Genomic DNA, 23,313 nt, shown 5'->3' with positions numbered 1-23,313 from the left:
CACTCGAAAGCTCACGCCTTGAATAAATCTTTGCTGGTCTTAAAGGTGCTATTGGACTCTGATTTTATTGTGCTACTTCAGACCAACACGGCTACTCATTTGAATCTGTCACTTTACTAGGCTTACCGGTAGCTTCAGCACCATGTGGAGGGACAGCGACCAAGAACAATTTAAGTCTAATTGGAGACTGATGCGTTTGGGTAATTGAGGCCAGAGACGTCAGATTTAAACGGGAATTAGAGACGTAGAAACCCCATTGCAAAGTGCCGGGCGCACAATCCATAAAGGTTTTTATTTTAGTGTTGCTATTGCATTTAAAGTCCTTTACTCTAATTTCGCGGGGGTAGGGGGCTGGGAAGGCGGACTCCGTTTTTTAAAAACAAAACATAAATAGAAGCTGCGACTACTCTGCAATGGATAAATGAATTCCTAAGCAAGGTATTGTGTCGAATGTTTCCCGAAACAAAACGTATTTCTAAAATGAAGCCTTTTTGCATCCCGTGATTTCATGTTGTTTTTTTACTCTGCTAAACGAGGAAGGCTTCAGACAAGTGAAAAATATTCATGGCTGTCCGCGATCGGTCCAAAACATAAATATAAAATGCATGTCCTGTTTCACCCCTCTACACCCTTTCAGATCTTCTGCCCGCTCCCGATGGAGAAGTAGCCACGTTGTCTTTCTTGCAAGACGTTATGGACATTTTGCTCCAATACCTGGTGACCAATTTTGATAGATCAACCAAAGTCATCGATTTCCATTATCCCAACGAGCTCCTCCAGGATTATAACTGGGAACTGGCCGATCAGCCGCAGACCTTGGAAGAAATCCTACTGAATTGCAGGACGGCGCTGAAGTATGCCATCAAAACAGGTAACTGACAGCCCGGTCCGGACCATCCCCTCCAGAGCACATCGCATCAGATGCGCTTGGACGCCTTTCTTGCGCCGTCCGGTTGTTTGCAGCAAATGCCGCGCCGAATCGCAGGAGGGGAGGGAGGAGGCGGTTGATTCGGGAGTGGGGAAGGTGGCTCCAGGTTTTTAGGGCAGCGGCGGTTGGCCTTGCCTTTGTTTCGTTTGATGGAACCACTCCGTTCTCCAAGCCAGGGGGTGGCTGTTGCAGCGATCGCCGGCCACGCTATTTCCTAGGCGAGCTTGTGGGGGACCGTTTATGCACTGGAGGTTTCATGCCGGGCTGCAGGCTGGAGTTTCAGTCGTGGGAGGTTGCCCCACCTCTTCCTGCACCTACATGGGGAAGCATTTGGCCTGGTGCACCTCATCTCTCCCCCCCCCATTTGTACTCCCCCCCCCATTTGTGCATGAGAGCTGGGGCAGTGAAGTTCCCAGTGCATAAATGGTCATTAGGAAGGATCCGAGGGACCTTCGGAGTCTCTTGGCACCGATGTGCAGCCGCTTCGTTGTCCACGTTGCCTCCATCTTGGTGCGGGTTGGCAAGGGTCAAAGGCGTCCCCTTTTTCTTTCCTCCCACCCTTGAGGCCTCGCCGGTCCAAGTGGAGGGCCCGGGGGCGCTGGCCGCCGGATAGATAGAGGCAACCTCCACACGGAATCCGGGGGCTGGCCAAGCCCACCCATCTCCTCCCGCGCCTCGCCCTCCTTCTCCAGCGGCCTTGGCGGCGGCCTTGGCGGCTGCCCGGCCAGCAACAAAGGCAGAGCCGCCGGAAGCCCCTCCGCTTGGTCGTTCTAAAGCAGGGGGATTGGCTTTGCTCTGGACTCAGCGGAACTGCTCCGGCTAGGATCGGACTGCGGCGTCCTTGCGTCACATCCTTTGTGTTTTGAGCCAGACCAGAGGCTGGGGAGTGTGTGTGTGTGTGTGTAGGGGGGGGGGGGGGGTGGGTTGATTTGCATCTCCTCGTGGTTTGCATGGTCAGGGCTCTTATTTTTGGGGGGTGGGGTTTTCTGTTGCCCAGTTGGAGAGTTTTCGTCTCCGGTCTTGGTTGCTTGTTATTGATCGTTGGGCTGCTTTTAGGACCGGTGCCTTTTCCTCCTCCTCCTCCTCCTCCTCCTCCTCCTCCTCCTCCTCCTCCTCCTCCTCCTCCTCCCCCACCGCCCCCTTCCTCGTTTGCTGGCTTGTGCGGCCCTGGGGGCTGATGACATTCCCCTGTGGGATGCGCTGATTTATGATCCGGCTGCCTAGCCGGGGAGATGGCCGGAGTTCCTCACTAGGCCATGCAGTCCTAAAGAGACCCGCGCTCTCCCGGGGTCCGCGGACTTAACACCAAGCCATCCAAATCAGGGCCAATGGCTGGGGGGGGGGGGTTGTCCAGCCGCAGGAGGTGAAGAGTTGGCCCCGGCTGAAGAACAGCGTGCCTGGGCTGGAAAGGAAGGGACAGGCCGGGGGGGGGGTTGGCGGGGGGCTCTCACCTGCCCGCATGTTTATATGCAGCCATACTCGTGCTGACCCGAGGGGGGGGGATGAAAGCTTTGCCGCGGATCTAGATCCGGGGTAGTCAAAGTGCGGCCCTCCAGATGTTCATGGACTACAATTCCCATGAGCCCCTGCCAGCGATTGTAGTCCATGGACATCTGAAGGGCCGCGCTTTGACTACCCGGGATCTAGAGGAATGGAAGAGAATCACCCGCTTTCAACCTCCCACTGAAACCCCCGGGGCTGGCTGGAATTCTGCGCAAACTTTTCCAGAAGACCCCAGATGTAAGGACAGAGGAGGAAGGCAGCAGGGCTCGGCAGTGGCGCCAGAGAACCCGAGCCTGGGGGGGGGGGGGTGTTAAAGAGTCGAGCCGGTGGGCAAGGCAAGGGAAGCCACGGTAGGCCGCCTGGGCCCGGCTTGTCGGGCAGCCCTTGCATAGAACTTCGTTGTATTGTTTCGATTCCAAGGACCCTGTCCGGCTGCCCCCCTCCTAACCCCCTCCGATGCAGACATATGACTGGGATATATATTTTGGGAGGGGGGATTAAAGACAGGATAGAGAGAGAGAGAGACGGGATGGATGGATGGAGATTTAAGCCATCTATGTACATGCTTATAGTGTGTGCGGCCGGTCCACGTGTATATGAAGGACAGATTAATCGGGTGCATTGGAAACTGAACAGTAGCTATGGACCGCGAAAGGAATTAGTTCCTCGTGGGCGCCTCCTAAACATCGCGCAGCGCTAGCAGCCGGCGAGGCGTTTCTGCGATGCTTGGTTTTATTTGCCGCTGCTCTCGAATTCGTCCGTGGAAAGGCCCCGCTGTCCTGCGCGTCCGTTCAGTCCTCGCCCCAGACTCGCGCCTTTACCGGGCAGCCATTGAACAGCGAGGCTTACTCCTGAGAAAACGAGCACCGGGTGGAAACGAGCACCGGGATTCCTGCCTGGAAATCATTGTTTGCAGAGCTCCACTCGCCGCCCAGGCCCCGAGCCAGCAAAGTGGCATAAACGTCAGCCAGGGGAGGGGGACGCCGGCGGCAGGCTCGGCAGCAACCCGCCAGGAAGCCCGTCCTTCCGCGTGGGGGCGGAGGCTGGCAGGTGCGGCCGCCTGGGCCGCCGGAGACCCGCCCTGGAGAGAAAGAAGGAATGCCCTTAGCCGAGGACCCCATGGTAGGAGGTGGGATGCCTGCCTAGGGGCACCCGCAATACCCAGCCGTGGTCAGTGCTGGCAGAATGAGGCAGTCGATCGAGTTTCGGGCGAGGTCCCTGCATTCTGCGGGGAGCCTCTGGTTCATGCAACTCCGCCCCCTGTTCAAAACAAAACCAAACAACGCACAAGGCCTTGCATGTAGCAAGCTAGCGCCTCAGGGAAAAAGTGTTACAATGCCTTATCCCTGGGGGATTTTATGAAATGGAGACGGGAGCTGGGGGGAACGGAGGGGTGTTGCAAAGGCTGTCCTGCCAGTTCCCAGAAGGCCTCCCGGGCCCAGAGAAGCCCAGAAGTGGGAAGAAGGAGCAACATGGGTTGGCCGTCCCTCGAAACCCGCGTGACTTTGCCAGCGGCCTGAGAGCCCCGCGGAACTTTTCTCGACAGGCCAAGCTCACGGAGAGGACAAGAAGGAGTTGCAGATTCGAGAAGGGTTCGTGGGACAGCGGGAGCCACCGGCTGCGGTCCCCCCACCTCCACCCCCAGGAATTCTGTAAGGAATTGGCACAGCTGTCCTCAAGGCCTTGAAGGGGGTATGGAGGGGGTGGCAAACTGTGGCTCTCCAGATGTCCATGTTGGCAGGGGCTCATGGGAATTGTAGTCCATGGCCCTCTGCGGAGCTACCGTTTGACACCTCTGTTCAAGATGCTAACTGGCTGAGCGGGACTAGGAAGGCTACACGGTGGCCCCTTAGGGTTCCTGCTGCCCATGGCCTCCGTGCTTCGCCTTCCGACCGTCTCCTTGCGCTCCCAGGGCTCCGCCGGTCACCTTATCACACGCCTGGCTGGTGCGCAGGTGACGGCGACGATCCTCCGGGAGGGCTTCCGCTATTCCCGAAATTCCCGTCCGTTCCGGTGACTTGGAGATGCAGAAAAGGTCCTTCCGGATCAAAGATGACAGCTGGCGCATCAGTGCCGCGCTGCGCAGATTCTGCGCTCTCACAAAGCAATCCTAAGCAGTTCCTCTTAGGATCCTCTCCAGGTCCCCTTAATAATGGGCTTACTCTCGGGAAGCAGGGAGGAGGGCTTTGCCATGGGGCTTCGCCTCTCGTGGACTGTGGAGGGCCGCGCCGTCAATCTCGGCTTGGAGATCCTCGAACTGGCCTCGGATCGCGCGGGTCCTCTCTCGGGTTAGTCTAGTGGACAGAGGCCTTTTGCGGCGATTGGTCGGAGAAGTCTCGTGAATGTTCGTTCCGGTCGCCTATTGGACAGGCTGCAACTTCACGTGGCGCCTCCCAGAGATGAAAGGGAGGGGGAGGGGCTGATGGGGAGACGGAAGGAGGCGCAGACAGAGCTCAACCTACCATTCCTTTCTCCAGCACGTTAAGATCTCCATCCAAAAACGAAGGAGACCTAGTAGGAGAATTGGTAGTAGTAAGGCCCAGCCAGTCTCTTTCAGCCTGACCTACCTTACAAGGTTGTTGGGATAAAACAAAGAGTGGAGTAACATGTATTCCTTGGAGGGAAGGTATGATAAAAATGCCAGAGAGCCAAGGGTAAAGAAACAAGCTCAGAATGGCCGTTTTGCCTTGGTGGTCATGGTCCCAATGACATTGAGGTTTAGAAGAGACAAATAGCTTTAGCCCCCTTCCTCTGCTCTCCCACCTGCTGCTGTGTCTACCCAGGCCGATTATCAAGCTTCCGTGTGCTGCACGATGGATGCCAGAGGCACTGTCTCCAGAGCCAGCTCTGGGTTATTTAAAAATCACAATGGCCAAGGAAAGCCAGCTATTTACAAGAGTAATGTTTGACAAGTGGAGGCCTGATAAGTCTTCCTGCTGCTTGACTAATGCCAGCACTGTCCAAGACCCTTCTCCTCATGACCACAGGCAGTCGACCTCCTACCTCCTCCCTTTGCCCCATCACATAGAATCATCAGCTGTTCATCGGGGAGGTCCTAAAAAGCCCTGGCCAGTCCTTTGGGTGGCAAACTTGCTTCCGCCTCTGCCAGTTTTCCTAGGAGGACTCTGCCATACAGTGTTCCTCCAGTCTCCTGTGCTCTACGGTATTTGACATACATGTGGCACGTGAGCATAGAGGTCTTCAGAGACCTGTTGCCAGAAGGTGGAGGAGATGCAATCAGAGCACCTGCAGCATTGTTATTACAGGTGCAGGGGGATGGGAGGGGCCCAATGAGAAAGCTGCCTCCAGAAATCCTTTGAGTTCCTGCCAAGGCATCTGTAGATTATGTGTTTATTATTGATTTATCTTGTTTATGTTTTGATTTATTTCCCACACAAGATCCACCCCAATGGTATGCCCTACTCCTATCTACAATCCATTTCTCAGAACGGGTTTTTGTTGAAATGCGAATCGCTCAGAACCATTCGGGTAATGTTGAGATCCAGGAATTTTGCATTGCTTAACCGCCCTGTGTGGAAGCAACCTCGCTCTATCGATGGAGGACAGGGTGTCTTTGAAACAACCTGCCCATCCAGTAGCGTAGAGGTTTAGGAGGTAACCTGAGGATAGACAAAGGAGCAATGTTATACCCCTGGCAGCATTTGCGACCCAGGGAGAGCCAGACTGTTCATTTGCAATTCATTTTGCCTGAGCCAATTACTTCCAGGCTCCGCCACGGAGACACCCCTTAAAGCCCTGTGTCAAAACACTGGACGTCCTTCGCCAGCCGTCAGTGCAACTGGGGGGCTTTTTGGATTCCAGGACGGTGGGCACATGCAGACTGTCCGTGTGGGTTGGCTCTCTAAGACTCCGACGTGAACAATAGCCTGTTTCCTGCTGTGACGCTTCTTTAACCCCCTGTAGCTTTAAACGTGGTGGCAGCAGAACACTTCTAACACCAGCTTCTGTGTCCTTGACACTGAAATTCCCCGTGAGGCAGAGATGCCAGAGCCCAAAGCTCCTGAAGCAGGAGGAGTGAGGCATGTGTGAGGGGCCCAACAGGCCAATGAGCACACAGACACAGACTCATGAATAGCTGGTTCAAAGGAATGGACTTGCCTGTGTATGTAAAGGGCTGTCAGGTCGTAGCCAACGTAGGGTGAGCCCCAGCAAGGGGCTTTCAAGGCACGCGAAGAGCAGAAGTGATTTGCCATTGCTGCCCTCTACAGCAGGGGTAGTTAACCTGTGGTCCTCCAGATGTTCGTGGACTACAATTCCCATGAGCCCCTGCCAGCAAACGCTGGCAGGGGCTCATGGGAATTGTAGTCCATGAACATCTGGAGGACCACAGGTTGACTACCCCTGCTCTACAGTGTTCCTTGGAGGGTTCCCATCCAAGTGCTAACCAGGCCGGACCCTCCTTACCTTCTGCGATCTGACAAGGTCAGGCTCTTCCCTGCCACTGGGCCACCTTCCTTCCCATATGGACTTGGATGATGTTGTAATACTTTGCTGGGATGCCAAAGTCACTTGGGAAACTCTGATAAGGTCACCATGCCTAGCAAGATGGAACCCATGCCAGGGATTCATCCTGACCTCACCAGGTGTGTGGCCACCCCAGGAGCAGAAATCTGTCAGGGTCTGGCTACCAGGTGCTGTCAGAGTTTAGATATGCAAACCAGCTTGGTGTAGTGGTTTGGAGCGCCAACTTCTAACCTAGTGAGCCGGGTTCGAATCTACGCTCCCCCACATGCAGCCAGCTGGGTGTCTTTGGGCTTGCCACAGCACTGATAAAGCTGTTCTGACAGAGCAGGAATCTCAGGGCTCTCTCAGCTTCACCTTCCTCACAGGGTGTCTGTTGTGGGGAGAGGAAAGGGAAGGCGACTGGAAGCCGCTTTGAGACTCCTCTTAGTAGAGAAAAGCAGCATATAAGAGCCAACTCTTCTTCTTCTAAAATGGTTTTATTGAAGTAGTCTGCTGAAGATGGCATTCTGTGGGCCACACTGCAAGGGAGGGGAGGCACAATGTGAAAGCTGATGTTGTAGGACTTGGCTTTACAAATATCCCTGAATAAGATTTTTGCAACAGTGTTCTTTTAATGGGCTGGTATTATGGTGGTTCTTCCCAGGAGAAAGCAGAAATGCACAAACAGCGCAAATAATGTTTTTAAAAATATATTTTTCTAGTGCAATAACAACACCTATTCTGTTTCATTCAGGACACCCCAGGTATTTCAACCAGCTCTCCACTGGACTGGATATGGTTGGATTAGCTGCAGACTGGTTAACATCTACAGCCAATACTAACATGTAAGTAATGTGAATAATGGGCTTTGCCTTAAACACAGCTAAGAGTTCTCTTAGAGCTCTCTCAGCGCTACCTGCTGTCTGTTGTGGGGAGCGGAAGGGAAGGTGATTATAAGCCTTTGGGCAGTGAAAAGCAAGGTATAAAAACCAACTCTTCTTCTTCGTCTTCCTTTGACCTTGGGGAAGGTGATAGACTGCAGTGAACAGAGTTCAAGGACACTCATTGACCTTCCAGTGTTCTTGTAAGGTTCAGGAGAAAATAACAGCATGTCAAGTGCTTCGAACCCTTGAAAGTGCTACTGTAGTAATGCTACGTATAACTCAATGAGTTGACCATCACGGGGGAGCGGTGGCTAGAACGAATTTCAATGGGCTTAGAAGGATGAGACTCTGCTCAGGGCAGCTCTGTAAGTGATCGGGGCACAATCGTCCTCTCTCTGCCTAGCCCACCTCACAGGGTTATTGTAAAGATAAAGCCAAAGAGGGGAGAATCCGAGCACCTGGCAGCAAACAAGAGGTGAAAGCAAAGAGATCACAAATACTACAGGGTTCAAAGTCCTCTTAATTGGAACCAAGGTGGAATGAACATCACCTTTTAAGAAGTCTGTTGATGGACTTCCTGAAGAACCATATATTGTTCTGAGTTCTCCCAGTAATCTGTATTGATTCATAAGTATGGCCTGAATGCCTTGATCCCTGTGTTACACTCAGGATAATGTAGTCAGCTCAGACAACTGGGAACTGCTCCCCAAGGTCCCCAGAAGAAGAAATGTTGCTTTTTATACTTCACTTTTCAGTACCCAAAAGAGTTGCAAAGAGGCTTACAATCGCCTTCCCTTCTTCTCCCCACAACAGACACCCTGTGAGGTTGGTAAGACTGAGGGAGTTATGAAAGAACTGTGATTAGCCCAAGGTCACCCAGCTGGCTGCATGTGGAGGAGGAGTGGGGAATCAAGCCGGGCACTCCTAACCACTACATCACACTGGCTCTGTTATATAGGGCCTTAAATATCCCTATTACCTATGACTCTTTACTTGGAAATGCTGAGGGTTGAATCTAAGCCATTCAGCAAGATTTGAAACCCCATTGAATACTGGGAAATGTAAAGATTCACCCAATAGGGCCAGGCATAGATAGGCATGATCAATGGCCTTGATCCAGATACACTGATTAAAGCGTGGTTGTATGTCCCGGTTTCCTCCACAAAGTTTTTCAGCCAAATCCCACACTGTCTGTTAAATCTGGGGGGTCTTTGAAGATGAGAAGGCATGATGCAGATGTGTTAACATGATCAGTACAACTTGGGCATTTCTGTGTTTCAGGTTCACTTACGAAATCGCCCCAGTGTTTGTTCTCATGGAATACGTCACGCTAAGGAAGATGAGAGAGATCATTGGCTGGCCTGGGGGTGCTGGCGATGGGATCTTCTCACCCGGTGCGTGCTCTTTCCTTTACATACTTCAGGTTGTCATGTATGAGGTGCTTTGCCGTCATTTCAGGGAGCCCGGCAGCTGTCCGTGTTCAAGAGGCCCCCACCCTAACACGTTCAGGGCCCTCGCTAGGATAAACAAAAGTTGCCTTACTCTGCTCCCCTAGGACTGCCACGGCTGTCCTTGCGGAATGCTTCCTTTGAGCCAATTGTGCTGCCCCATGAGCAGCCCAAGCGGCAGGTGGGAAAGAGGCATGTGCCCTGTGATCCCACTTTTGTCTATTATTTTATGAGAATCTTATCTTCTCCTTCAAGGAAGGTTTGCCTGGGCATAGGGGGTTATCCTGTTAGTGGAACATAATGTGTTTTTAGATTATAATTTCTTTAAGTCCAAAGAAATCACCTGCCTTTGTACATGCACTCATTTCCTGGGTACTCAACAGAATTTCTTGGCAGCCTGAAAGAAGGGGCCTATTATAAATGGACATTTTCCATCAGATCCATTTTGATTGGTTTTGTCGCCCTAAAAATACGTTCTCATCGTTTATTTATTTTACTGGCTGTTTTATGTATTTCATCATTGTATGGGTGTCATCATTAGACCTCTGAGGAACACCCAATGAGGGCCCAAGAGCTAAGATGGCACAGTGCCCAGGATAACATTTCACCAATGACCTATGTGATCTGTGTGTGTTTTTTTTATAATAAATGTTCACATATTTTTGTAACTTGTTGTCAAGTTCATGTAGACATTCAACCTTTTAGGTTCTCATGATTCCATCTTGTCTTTTGTCCTCTGTAACATTTCTCCCCTCCTTGTTCTTTATGTTCAGGAGTAGGACAAATATCTAACTAGTTTAGCTACAGAAATATGTTGTGACTTCTGCCTTCTCAGGGCCGGGGGAACGTTCTGTTTCCTTCCCTAAGATCGGGCGAGAAACGTATAACTTGCATGAGGTGTTGTTTGTGTTGAAGCCATGTCCTTGCGGATAGAAGAAGTAACAGTATATTACTGTGGACTCCAGGTGGTGCCATATCTAACATGTATGCTATGTTGATTGCACGTTTCAAGATGTTCCCAGAAGTTAAAGAGAAAGGAATGGCAGCTATTCCGCGACTGGTTGCCTTCACGTCCGAGCACGTAGGTGTTTCTCTTTCATCCGTTTTGCTAATCACACACGGCTTGCTAGAATCTTGTCTCACTGGCGGCTCTAACCATCCAGTCCGCAGAAGTATCTTTCTCCGCATACGAAGGGGAATGCGCTGTGCATCTTCCTGAAATGTGTTATACTTGGAAACGTATTTGGCTCATCTGCTCTGGTTATGTGGCGGGTGACCTTTGGTGGGCAAAGGCCATGTCACTAAAAAGATTCTAGTGACATCCATGGTGAGAAGAGCACTGGGAGCAATCTGATCGCTCATTTGAAACTTTAGTGTGTCCAACGCTGCTTCTTATTACATTCCACACACTTCTCCTTTCAAGGAGCTTTCAAGGAGCCCACAGGGTTTTGGTTAGGATGGAATGGAGAGCCAGGGATGCCACCCTGAGCTCCCTTGGGGAAGGGCAAAATAAAATACACCGAATAAATAACCATAAATGCCATGTGGCCTACATACTTCTTCATTTTATCTGCACAAGAACCCTGTGAGGTGGGTGAGGCTGAAGGAGTATGATATGCTCTTCCAGCGGGCTTCATGGAAGAGTAGGGAGACTTGAACCTGGGTCTCCCTAGTCCTGGGCTGACTGGTTCATGAGGTGTCTAGCAATTCTCAGGATAACCCTGCATTGCAGGTCAGTATTATTGTCACTACATTTCAGAGGGAACAAATCCACAGCAATGTACAGTGATTGCTTTAAGATGCTTTGGGCTGATCCTGCGTTGAGCAGGGGGTTGGACTAGATGGCCTGTATGGCCCCTTCCAACTCTATGATTCTGTGATTCGTCTATGATTATGCTGACCTAACTGAAACACTGGTCTGCTCTTCATAAGGGTGCTTTTGGAGAAGAAAGGTTTTTAATTTGTGATGCAGTTGTTTTTACTCTCTGTCTGACCCTGCCAGGCTGAAAATCTGCAGTCCAGCTTTTAAAGGGCTTCACCTGCCATTCCTACAAGGGAAAGCTCTGTGGTCACTTTTAGAACTTACTATTTTAATTTACAAGATTTTAATGCAATTTTTTGATTGTTATTATAATCTTCAATTTTATGCAAGGATTTTATGTATTGAACAGTATGTACTCCACCCTACGTTTTCAAAGACAGGGTGGAATATAAAGCAATGAATGAATGAATGAATGAATGAATGAATGAATGAATGAATGAATGAATGAATGAATGAATGAATGAATGAATGAATGAATGAAGCCTGAGTAGGAGGAAGGACATGATGAGGGAAGGAAGAAGGAGGCACATATTTGTAGGCCTGGTGGGAAAGTGCCGATTCACAGGCCCCACGGAACTTTGTTCTGCTATAGCTTCTTCGCTAGCCATAAAGATCACACCCTACTGGGTCATTCCTCTTTATTTCTCACAAATGACAATTACACAAGAGTGTTACTGGTCAGGAGATGTTCCTCGTGGGTTGATCTCAAGGCTATAACGGGAAGGTTTTCTTCTTTGCAGTCAATGTGAACAGCCCTGGCGTAAACACAAGCCAACTAACCCGTGTGCTTTTTCAGAGCCATTTTTCTGTGAAGAAAGGAGCTGCAGCCTTAGGAATTGGTACTGACAGTGTGGTTTTGATCAGATGTGATGAAAGGTAAGTCCCTATGAAGCAGCAGGCAATGGGACCACCGTTTAGGTAGGGAAAGGGATGCTTTGAAGACATTCACCAAACAGAGTGGCCTTGTTCTACCTTGGCCTAGCTACCAGTCAGGAGAACCAAGCTAGATGCAAGGTTGAGATACCTGTTTTGGTGGATTTCACACAGATTTGGGGGGCTCAATCGTTGTCATGAGAGAAGGGGGGCAACACCCATCCTGACCATGGGGAAGGAATCAAGGGGATTTAACTCCTCCCACCATTTTCTGTTTCCCTTATGGGGAAATATCAGCTCTAGGGAGGAGAATAGGAAAAAGCATGGGGGAAAAGATTAAATCGATCTCTTGATGTTCTACTCTTCTGAGGTGCTGTGGTTGTTATTCGGGGGAAATGAAGCTTCCTGGGAAGGTTTGGGTGTGTTTGTTCACCTAAACTCCCAATGGTGTGTAAATTAGGTTGGGGGGGGGGGGCGTCTGTTTTGAATTAAAAGGGGAGTTGGGGGTGAATGAAACATAGCCCTCTTCCCTACTTTATCTCATCCTGTCTCATCTGGAGGACCACAGGTTGACTACCCCTGTAGTACAGTACTCTGATTTGGTTGGATCCCGAAATAACTCTCTGGGTCAGCTGAAGATTCTCTATTAAGAGAAAGATCTAATCCTAAAAAAACACATCCCTTGGAGTAAGTGAATAAAATGGGCTGAGTTGACCTAGTCAGAATAGTGTTCCCACTGTACCACTGGCTCTACCTTCCTCTCCAGGTGTGGCCCGTTCCTCACAACACTGTTCTCCTAGGAGCATCCACAGAGGGGGGGAGACCAGGGGAACCACTGTTGTTAGTGGGTGGTGGGAAAACTTGCTTATGATTCACAGGATCCAGTCCCTTGATGTGGTCAGCTAAAATGAAAAGCAGGATGGTTAAAAAGAACCAACCTCTAATCCAAACTCATGATGTTCTGGTTCTTTGTTCCAGGGGGAAAATGATACCATCGGATCTTGAAAGGAGGATTGTGGAGGTAAAGCAAAAGGCAAGTGGATTCATGTTTTAAAGAATGACCCAAAGGGGATAAAACCTCAAAGCATTTTTTTAAATTAAAAATCAGCTTTGAAAAAATGAAATTTTATTGAAGAATATCCTTTTTTTTTAAATGCCAGGTTTCTTACAGGTCAATCCTAGTTTAATATTAACCAAGAATGATTCCATATGTCAACAAAATCAGAGTCCGGTAGCACCTTTAAGACCAACAAAGATTTATTCAAGGCGTGAGCTTTCGAGTGCACTCAAGTGCACTCGAAAGCTCACGCCTTGAATAAATCTTTGTTGGTCTTAAAGGTGCTCCCGGACTCTGATTCTATTGTGCTGCTTCAGACCAACATGGTTACCCATTTGAATGATTCCTAATGGACAGGTTTTAAAACTTAATCCTGACCAAGTATTTAACAGAATCAGTTGGAGAGTTTTTTTTTTTTTAAATCATGGAATCATAGAGTTGGAAGACACCTCCAGGGTCATCTAGTCCAACCCCCGGCAGAATCCAGGAAAATCACAACTACAGTGTAAAAGACCTGTGGGCCAAAGGCGACAAATGATTTTCCTTGGTTCGCTAAAGGCTTTGTTAGGTTACAGGCCAAAACCTTTTTCAGTGAATTGTCATGCTCACATGGGAAATACGTTTCCTTCAATACCTGATGGATCTCATCTTGATTTAAATTAATTCGGCGGGCAAGTAGTGGAGAAGTGATTTTGTAGTTAGTACAGTTTGGAATTTGAGAAGGGAGGAATGCTTTTGTCTTCTTGCTAAATGTGTGTGTGTGGGTGGGTGGGTGCGTTTAGAGGGGAGTGCTACACAGCCCCCCAACCCTGTCCCAAGCAGCCCTTTCCACCTGGGGAACTGATCTCTATAGTCTGCAGATGACTTCCAGATCCAGGATATTTCCAGGCCGCACCTGGAGGTTGGTGACCCCTGGGTCAGGAAAATTCCTTGAGGTTTGGAGGCAGGGCCTCAAGAGTCCAGGAAGCCAGCCCCCAGGAAGGCCACAGTGCAGGTGTGCACCCTAGCACCCATTGTTTACCTGGGTGCAAGAGGCTTTGCTTCTAGTTTTCTTATATTTCAGGAAAGGCCTGCTGTGATGAAAACATTGGTGTGCTTTCCTCACTCTGACAGTTTGCTGCCACCTACAGGGAAACGCTGCAATGACATTAGCAAATGAACAAATCCTGAGTATCTTGGTTCAGACATAATGCGAAACCATGGTTTGTTTCTTTAAACTCTGGTGCTTTTATGAAACCAGGATTTGACTCTGGGGCAACCATTACAGTCCTGGAATATTTTTTTTTAATTCTGGTTTCTTAGCTTCCATTCTTACCCCAGCGAAGACTCAGCTACTGTTTTTGCAACACCAGCAAACAAGCAAGGATCAAACCAGACGAACCCCATGGTTAATACATCCTCTTCACACCATGGTTGCTGCTCCTGGTTCAAAGCTCCCTAATGAACCATGGTTAGTGGAGTGGTTCCCATTGAGCCACACGCCACAAAGAACTGGTTTAGCTAAACCATGGTTTTGCATGATGTGCAAACCAAGCCAAAATATAAAGGATGCTAAGAATGATTTCCACTAACTTTGTGTGGAGTTGCTCCCTCTTCCTTATAACATGTCCCTTAGTGCAGGGGTAGTCAACCTGTGCTCCTCCAGATGTCCATGGACTACAATTCCCATGAGCCCCTGCCAGCGTTTGCTGGCAGGGGCTCATGGGAATTGTTGCCCATGGATATCTGGAGGACCACAGGTTGACTACCCCTGCCTTAATGTAATACATGATACGATGACTGTGTGTTGAGTATAATTATATCCAATACTTCGTCCAAGGAATTCAGGGTGGGCGGAGGTTGGGCAAAACACATTGCAATGACAGTTTCCATTGTAGGCTATTGTAGTAGGGGGGGGGGGAGTTGAGCTGCCATTCTTGCCATGCCGGCAATATTGGCAATGTTATTATTGTTTTATGGGGTTTTAATGGGGAATTGCGATATTGTTACCCGCCACGAGCCGCAAGGGAGTGGCGGGCTATAAAAATAATAATAATAATAATAATAATAATAATAATAATAATAATAATAATAATAATAATAATAATAATAATAATAATAATAATAATAGTAGCCATTACCAAGAAGATAAATAAATGGATAAGAGGGGATTGCTTTGGCTCTCTTACTAGTTGAGTCCAGTGCTGTAGTTGGCCGTATAAATCAGGTGTGTTAAACTTGCATGATGGTTAACAGAGTGTCACTCATTAACGCTATGAAATGTCCGCTGACGTAGATGCTTGTGCTTCCCTCTGCAACATTCCTTCCTGGTTTTTTCCCTCCAAATAGGGATTTGTTCCATTCCTCGTAAGCGCCACAGCAGGGACTACCGTATACGGGGCGTTTGATCCACTGATGGCTATTGCGGATATCTGCAAGAAGTACAAGATCTGGATGCACGTTGACGTGAGTACTGGGTCACTGCCCTTAGGGACTGAGTTTGCAGATAGCAGACCCAAAAGAAAACCAACACGGCCAAGCCCATGCTCCCTAGAGTGGAAATTAGCTGCCCCAAGATCTTCAGCTTCCAGAAGTCACAAGCAAGGCATAAAAGGTGGTGGCAACCCCATGTTCTTTGTCCCTAGCAACTGGCATTTAGAAGTATACTTACTTCTGTGGATGGAGGCTCCATTTTACCTCTCAGTGTTAATAGTTATTAGGAGACTGTGAATTCCCCTTGAAAGCAATAGAAGTTGATGGTGTTATGAAGTTATGAAGGTGTGATTGGATAACTTTCCTGGCTGTCCAGGTGTTGATCTTTATTCTTCCTATCCTTGGCTGCTTCCCAAGTCACACAAAGAACAGACCCCCCCCCCCCCCCCAAAATCAAGCCCAGAAAAACAGCAAGCCAAAACAGAGGGAGGGAAATCCTGACCTTAAGAAACGGCAAAGTTGGGAGCCCAAAAGTTGGGTGAGAGGGAAAAAATTGAGAAATGAATTGTTTACCTACCTACCTACCTACCTACCTACCTACCTATCTATCTATCTATTGGCACAATCTGCCCTTGAGATGCCAACTATTTGACCTCAAAAATCCTGAATCCATTGAACCTGATGCATTTCAATATTTCTACATCAGAAGCCTTGAACCAATACAACAGAACCAATAATTCCATATATTTAGTTTGATAATCTTGGATCTTATTCAAGCCAAATGGAATTTTGACCTCCAAGACCTGTCTCAGTGGGCAAATGTGGCCCACTATGGCATATAAACATACATTTGGGCCATATGTTTAATTTGTTTCTCAATTTTTTTGCTATCAACCAGTACGTTGGAGTGCAATTAATGATCACGCTCTTCTTTTTCAGGGAGCATGGGGTGGTGGGTTGCTGATGTCGAGGAAACACAAATGGAAATTAAACGGTGTCGAAAGGTAAAGTCCTAAGAAGCATTATTCATGTGCTGTGTGTATTTTATGCTATTTTGCACTGATTGCCTACAAATCATCTAAAGTGCTCTTGTCAAATGTAGCAGCATTATGGCCTATGGGTTGGATCCAAAGGACTGATTGGACAATTAGCAGGCACTCGAAGTCACCCAAGGCAGGGTTTGGTTTCCACTTCTTCCTCCTCCAGCTGCAATCCCCCTGGCCCCATATCACACACACACACACACACACCCTGGCATTGCCTTAATCCTCAGGAGCATACTGGGTGGGGAAGGACAGCTTCAGGAAGGGAAAACTCTGCTCCACAAGCAAGTTCTACTTGCTGTTTGAATACCAACCATCTGGAAGTCCCTGGCCTTGGCTTCTGATTGGTGGAATCAGCCCCCAGGAGAGATCAAAGCCTGTAAGACAACGCTCTTCCGTCAACTGTATGGTTGAGGCCAGCAGAAAAAATACTGCTTGAACACCTTTCCCAGGCCTCCCTTCACCCTCCCTTTTCTCCTCCCCCTTTCTTGCCCCTAGCAGTTTTAGATAGAAATAAGAATTTCAATTACTGTTCCTTTAATGTTTTACCTTTTATTGATTATTTATAACTGATCATATGCACACTGATGAATTTGTCGTAAACCACCCTGGAGTGACCGCTTATGGGAGCACAGAATACAAATCCCAAAATAAATTAGTAATATAAAAAGAATAACAGCTTTTGCAAGCCATATGCTAATGAGATGCAATGAGAAGCTGCTGGCAGAGACATCCACTTCACTAAATGAAAATTGCCAGTCTCTGCAAACCCTTCCCAAGAGGTTTCTTTTAATGATGCTATTACGGCAGCCTAATGCACTGTACCCGGAGTCCTGCAAACCAGGGGAAAGTGCCAGGAAGTGATCTTTGCTCCTAATTCCCAACACTAGTTCACACCTCCATTCTTAGTGCTGGGGTTTATTCTCCCCCATCAAACTAGCCTAAATATCTTTTAAAATTTGAAATAATGGCAGTGATTTCACCAGACAAAGAGAAAGTAGCAAAGGCAGACCCACAAAACCCCCTCATTTATTTGGGAAACGATGTTTGGATTAATTATAACCACTGCTCTCTTAAGATAGCTTACTTCTAACTAAATGTCTTGTGCTTGTGTATGTTGGCCGAGTAAATGGTACAGGGAAGTGCACAACCTGATTAAAGAGCAGACAAAAGTTTATTCAGGAACTAACATATTTGATAGTGTCACGTTGAGGTAGAGAGAGGTTTCTAACTGTATCACTAGCTGAGATAGAGAGATGGCCTGAACTGTGGCTTCTGAGAAGAAGCAGGAAATTGTCCCTAAGATTAGCAGTCTGGAGACAGGCAAGGAACGGCACTTAACAGGAGTGAGAAGGTGGTGACCTCACGATCCTGTCTGATATTCTTGATGCCCCCTGCAGGGTCATCTTCTCCTTCCTATTGTGTCTGTTGTGAGGAGAGGAAAGGGAAGGCGACTGTAAGCCGCTTTGAGACTTTTGGTAGAAAAAAACAGCATATAAGAATCAATTCTAAAACTGCACCAAGTAATTCTTAGCAAATTATTTGAAAAAGAGAGGTGCTTTTGTAACACTAGAGATTCCTTCAGGTAGATAAAAGCGGCATATAAGAACCAACTCTTCTTCTTCTTCAGTAATATCAGGGCTCTCTCAGCCTCACCTCTCTCACAGGGTGCCTGTTGTGGGGAGAGGAAAGCGAAGGTGACTGTAAGCCACATTGAGACTCCTTCAGGTAGAGAAAAGCAGCATATAAGAACCAACTCTTCTTCTTCTTCTTCTTCTTCTTCTTCTTCTTCTTCTTCTTCTTCTTCTTCTTCTTCTTCTTCTTCTTCTTCTTCTTCTTCTTCTTCTTCTTCTTCTTCTTCTTCTTGGTGCACCAGATACTGCCTTTTCTAACAGGGTACCAATAGTAAGGTGTCTTTATCCTAACAGGTACTTTCTTTGTTTGCATCCAAATGGACTCTCTTTTTTAGCAAAATACATAACAGTCCTTTCTCAGCTGCTTGGATCTAACCTGCTGGGGGGGAAAGCAATAATTTACAAAGGTGTCCCAAGAATGTTGTTCTGGGCATTAAACAGATCTGAGCAGACCGGCTTAGGATAGCTATCTAATCAGAAATAAATCCCCTTATATTCAGTGTACTCCCAGGGAAGATTGCTTAGGATCCCATCCTGAAACATATCCTCATTATTCAAAGTAAATAACCTTTCCAGGGTACCAAATCTCAAGTGAAACTGGGTTCGGATGGCAGTTTATTTGGCAGATGGACTCTTGACTGTTTGCATTCCCTCTGCCTCAGTTTTATATCTGTAAAATGGGACCCCGAGTAACCTCATAGTTTTTACGTAGCAAATTAAGGAGAGAATACATGTTGAATGTTAAAAGCCCTGTACGACCCATATGAACTGTTAAGGAGGAGGCAAAAGGAGAACACTTTCTTCCTTGCATAAGCACACCGTCGAGCTTCCAAAATATCTGTGTTAAAATTTGGAATTTGGAAATTCAGCCATTTCCAAAGCACATTGCCTGTATGAACAAATTCCAATTAACTTCTCTTGGATGTGCATAAAAGACCCAACTGTAGCATCAAACAACTATTATCTGTGTGTGTGTGTGTGTTTTTAATGGTTTGGTTTTCTTCTCAGCTGTGTTTCTTTGACCTTACAAAGGTCTCCCCTTTTGAGTCGGCCTATTTGCATGTGTCTCTCTGATTGCCATCCAGCCTGCTGATTTTTCCTTTTGAAACGGTCTATTGTTGTAGGGCCAATTCTGTGACCTGGAACCCGCACAAGATGATGGGAGTTCCCCTGCAGTGCTCGGCTCTGCTCGTCAGAGAAGAGGTACGTCTCGGTTGATTTCCATCTCAGGTCCCTTTTCCTGTGCGAGATCCCTTTCCCCAGGATTATGATTCCAACTCATCCCTCTGAAGGGGATGGAGATTGTTTCTGGAACCCTGAAATGTATCTGTAGTCCGCTGGTTGATCCCATATCCCCCAGTGCAGGGGTAGTCAACCTGTGGTCCTCCAGATGGTCATGGACTACAATTCCCATGAGCCCCTGTCAGCAAATGCTGGCAGGGGCTCATGGGAATTGTAGTCCATGACCATCTGGAGGACCACAGGTTGATTATCCCTGCCTTCTGCAATGGCAGAGGCTGCATTTAGGTCTGCTCTGTTCAAATAAGGCAGTGGGTTTTCAGCCATGCTTTGTGGAGTCCTTATGTTTCTCAGAGGCAAAAGGAGGGTTCCTCATTGAGGCTGGAGGTCTCCAAAAGTCTTGTCTGTCCCTTTCCACTAATCTTAGAATCATAGAGTTGGAAGAGGCCATACAGGCCATCTAGTCCAACCCCCTGCTCAACGCAGGATCAGTCCAAAGCATCCTAAAGCATCCAAGAACAGTGTGTATCCAACCTTTGCTTGAAGACTGCCAGTCTTCAATCTTCTGTTGTAATATGCAGCCACAAGGGAATATGGACTCTGAACTGGAGAACCAGATCTGATTCCTCACTCAGTCAGTTTATTGTTACGGTCCTTTGCCAGCTCCTCCACATGTAGCTAGCTGGGTGACCTTGAGCTAGTCACAGTTCTCCTGGGGCCGTTCTCACAGAGCAGTTCTCTTAGAGCTCTCTTACTCCTAACTACCACACAGGGCGTCTGTTGTGGGGAGAGGAAGGGAGAGGTGTTTGGGAGCCACTTTGGGACTCCTTCAGGTATTGAAAAGCAGAGTATAAAAACCAACTCCTGGTCCTGCTTCTTCTTCTTGAAAGTGGTGGCTGAAAGTGGAGAGCAGACACAACTTCTGTGCCTTCCCTGGCATCTCTAGGGGGGGGGGGATCATCAGCTGCCCTGGCTGCTTCTAGCGACCCCTGAGACTCGGCCAGAGTTGCTGAGGCTTGGCTCTGCTTGCTCCTGGACATCAGTGACCATCCAGGGTAGTGGTCCACCAGGACATTTTCCAGTAAATTAAGAAGAACTGGGCTGGAGGGGCGGGTTGTAACCCGCTTTTCTCTGCCCAAAGGAGTTTCAAAGCGGCTTGCAATCACCTACCCTTCCTCTCCACACAGCAGATGCCCTGTGAGGTGGGTGAGGCTGAGTGATCTCTGAGAGAACTGGGACTGGCCCAAGGTCACCCAGCTGCCTGCCTGTGGAGGAGTGAGGAATCAAACCTGTTTCTCTAGATTAGAGGCCGCTGTTCTTAACCATGACACCTGGCTGGTTCTCCAGTTCAAGGCCTGTTCCTTGTCCTCCTCCCGACTGTGCCTTCCGGTGTCTTTCCAGGGGATCATGCAGAGCTGCAACCAAATGCACGCTTCTTACCTCTTCCAACAAGACAAACACTACGACCTGTCCTATGACACCGGAGACAAAGCCCTGCAATGTGGGCGCCATGTGGATGTCTTCAAACTCTGGCTTATGTGGAGGGCAAAGGTGAGCGTTCCCATGCATGACTTGGGTCCTCAAACTTGTGAGCATGAGGCACATCACTGGTTTTGTAAGCCGTCAACTACCTCAGGGGGGGCCTCTAAACAGGAAGTAAAAACAATTTTAAATGATTTTGTGATCTACATACCACTGTCCTGTGAGAACCTCTTCCCTCTTAGGGTTACGATTAGGGTGATTCTTACTGCCTCCTTGGGTTATGAGCTGGGTGGTATAATGTCGCCGCCGCTTGGAGGGGTTGGGTTAGGTTGGGTTGTTCGGCTTTTTTAGAAGATTTTATTGTATTAGGGGGTTTTATGGGGGTTTTATTGTTGTGACCCACCATGAGCCTTGTGGGAGTGGTGGGCTATAAGTCCTAATAATAATAATAATAATAATTTTATTGTTTATGAATTTTTGTTAGCTGCCGTGAGTTGGCTGGCCAGGATCAGAGGAACATGAATGAATGAATGAATGAATGAATGAATGAATGAATGAATGAATGAATGAATGAATGAATGAATGAATGAATGAATGAATGAATGAATGAATGAAAAGTTGCCTTCTGTTCTTGATCCATCAAGCTACTCAAGCTTCTAGGGTTTTAGGCCAAGGTCTTTCACAATGCTTCCTGCAGAATCCTTTTTTTTTTTTGAACTGGATATATTGGGGGTTGAACCAGGGACCTTGTGTATGCCAGGCAGACAGTCTCTCACCGAGCCATGGCTGTTCTTGTTAAGTCACAGTGCAGAAAAGCCTGCTGCTCTGCTGCCATAGAGGAGCTTGTTGCTGGGAAAAGCAGAAAGATGCAACAAAGGCAACTGGTCTGCCGCCATGAGAGGTTGTGGATGAAGGGAAGTTGCGTATTGGGGTTGCTAGGCAACCATCGCTCAGCAGGCTCGTAGGAAGCCAGTCACCTCTAGCACGAGCTTTCAGCGTGCGATGCGTTGGCTTTCCATGAAATTGATGAAATCACAGCCTTGAGAGTGAGGAAATAGATAGTAATTGGTGAGCATTTCAAGCCACAATCCGTTGACATTCAGGAACAATTGCAGCATCTCCCGGCTAGCCCGTTTAGCAGGGATTAGGATTTTAACATTACAAGGCTAAAGGCTTTTGCAGGGGAAGAGGGTTTTGTCGTAGGAATTCTTCAGGCCTAGACTTGGCAACACTGTGCCGAGAACACCAGCTTTCATTTTATGCCGCAATTAGAGCCAGGCATATTATTGATGTGGGACGACTAATTAAAAGTCTGTTCCTTCCTAGGGTATATTTGTAGGGTGCCTCAAAGGACCAGCTGTTCTGCAGTTGGGAAACGTTGCCAAATAAATACTTTCTGCCAAATGATTCCACATTTCTACACCGGGATTGCCCTAAAGATGAATCAATTCATTTATTACAACTGCATGCAAGAAACTCACCCTTCCTCTAATGTTTGTGTTGTTATGTCATCATCATGATGCTAATATTTATTCATCTTGGCCCAGGTTCTTATTGCCCTAGGTCAGATGGAGCAGATGCAGTGATTAATTTATTTTTTTTTAAATAACTAGCTTGGTTGTTAGCTGATGAATTCAAAACAGGTGCCTGGCAGGCACAAAAAATAGCTGGTGGGCTGCATTCTGCTTGGAGGGCCACAAGCTTTTACAGCCTCCCCGGGGATGGACTGCTTTTCAATCAAGCAGTTTCAATCATGGATTTAAGCTACCAAGAATATAGGGGAAATTTAAACTTTTGGCCCCATACAGCTGTTAGAGTTATTCTTGCAGAGTAGTCCTGTCAGAGCTTTCTCAGCCCCAACTACCTCACAGGGTGTCGGTTGTGGGGAGAGGAAGGGAAGATGATTATAAGACACTTTGGGACACCTTGAGTAGTGAGGTATAAATGCAATTCTACTGCTGCTGTTTCTTTATTTGCCCTCTCTAGTTTCCCACAAGGAGTAAAGTATGTTGGTTAAAGTGTAGAAGAGTGACAGAGAGAAGAGCAAGGAACGACTTGTCTTTTTTTTTCCTTTACAATCTCCCCTCAGGTTTGTAGCTCTGCCTCTCTTTTCTTTCTTTGTTCCAAAGGGCACTACAGGATTTGAAGCCCAAATTGACAAGTGTTTGGAGCTTGCAGAATACCTCTACAACAAAATTAAGAACAGAGAAGGCTTTGAAATGGTGTTCGATGGAAAGGTATGTATTGGAGCAAATATTTGAAAAGCCGGTGGATTCCTTGAGGATATCTATCATATGTAATGCCAAAAATATGAGTAGCCCCACTGTGGACATAAAAAGCAAAAATTCCATCTGCTCTCTGATTCCACACCATGTGAAAAGTACCGAGCCCAAGAAGAATGTTGATTTGTTCTAATGATTTGTCTATCCTATCCCACTTTTCCTTCAAAGAGCTTGGGGCACGGGTAGATATCACTCCCTTTCTTTTCCCAAAGACATTGTGGGGATTTTCTAGCCCACCCCTG

At 47.8% G+C, this 23,313-nt stretch overlaps 1 protein-coding gene across 3 annotated transcripts in view; it reads left to right on the top strand.

The window, feature by feature from the left end:
* GAD2 (glutamate decarboxylase 2) overlaps window positions 1–23,313 on the top strand; it is a 33,460-nt gene that overhangs the window by 2,986 nt on the left and 7,161 nt on the right. For all 3 annotated transcript variants that reach the window (XM_077303179.1, XM_077303180.1, XM_077303181.1), the window contains 11 exons: window positions 638–871; window positions 7,650–7,740; window positions 9,061–9,173; window positions 10,193–10,308; window positions 11,846–11,925; window positions 12,901–12,955; window positions 15,308–15,424; window positions 16,331–16,395; window positions 19,193–19,271; window positions 20,709–20,858; window positions 22,919–23,026. In XM_077303179.1, coding sequence (XP_077159294.1) covers window positions 638–871; window positions 7,650–7,740; window positions 9,061–9,173; window positions 10,193–10,308; window positions 11,846–11,925; window positions 12,901–12,955; window positions 15,308–15,424; window positions 16,331–16,395; window positions 19,193–19,271; window positions 20,709–20,858; window positions 22,919–23,026 — 1,208 coding nt within the window. The remainder of the gene's footprint in view (window positions 1–637; window positions 872–7,649; window positions 7,741–9,060; window positions 9,174–10,192; window positions 10,309–11,845; window positions 11,926–12,900; window positions 12,956–15,307; window positions 15,425–16,330; window positions 16,396–19,192; window positions 19,272–20,708; window positions 20,859–22,918; window positions 23,027–23,313) is intronic.

Source organism: Paroedura picta, chromosome 11, assembly GCF_049243985.1.
Source record: "Paroedura picta isolate Pp20150507F chromosome 11, Ppicta_v3.0, whole genome shotgun sequence".
Classification (NCBI taxonomy): Eukaryota; Metazoa; Chordata; class Lepidosauria; order Squamata; family Gekkonidae; genus Paroedura; species Paroedura picta.
This window is presented reverse-complemented; position numbering and strand designations above follow the sequence as displayed.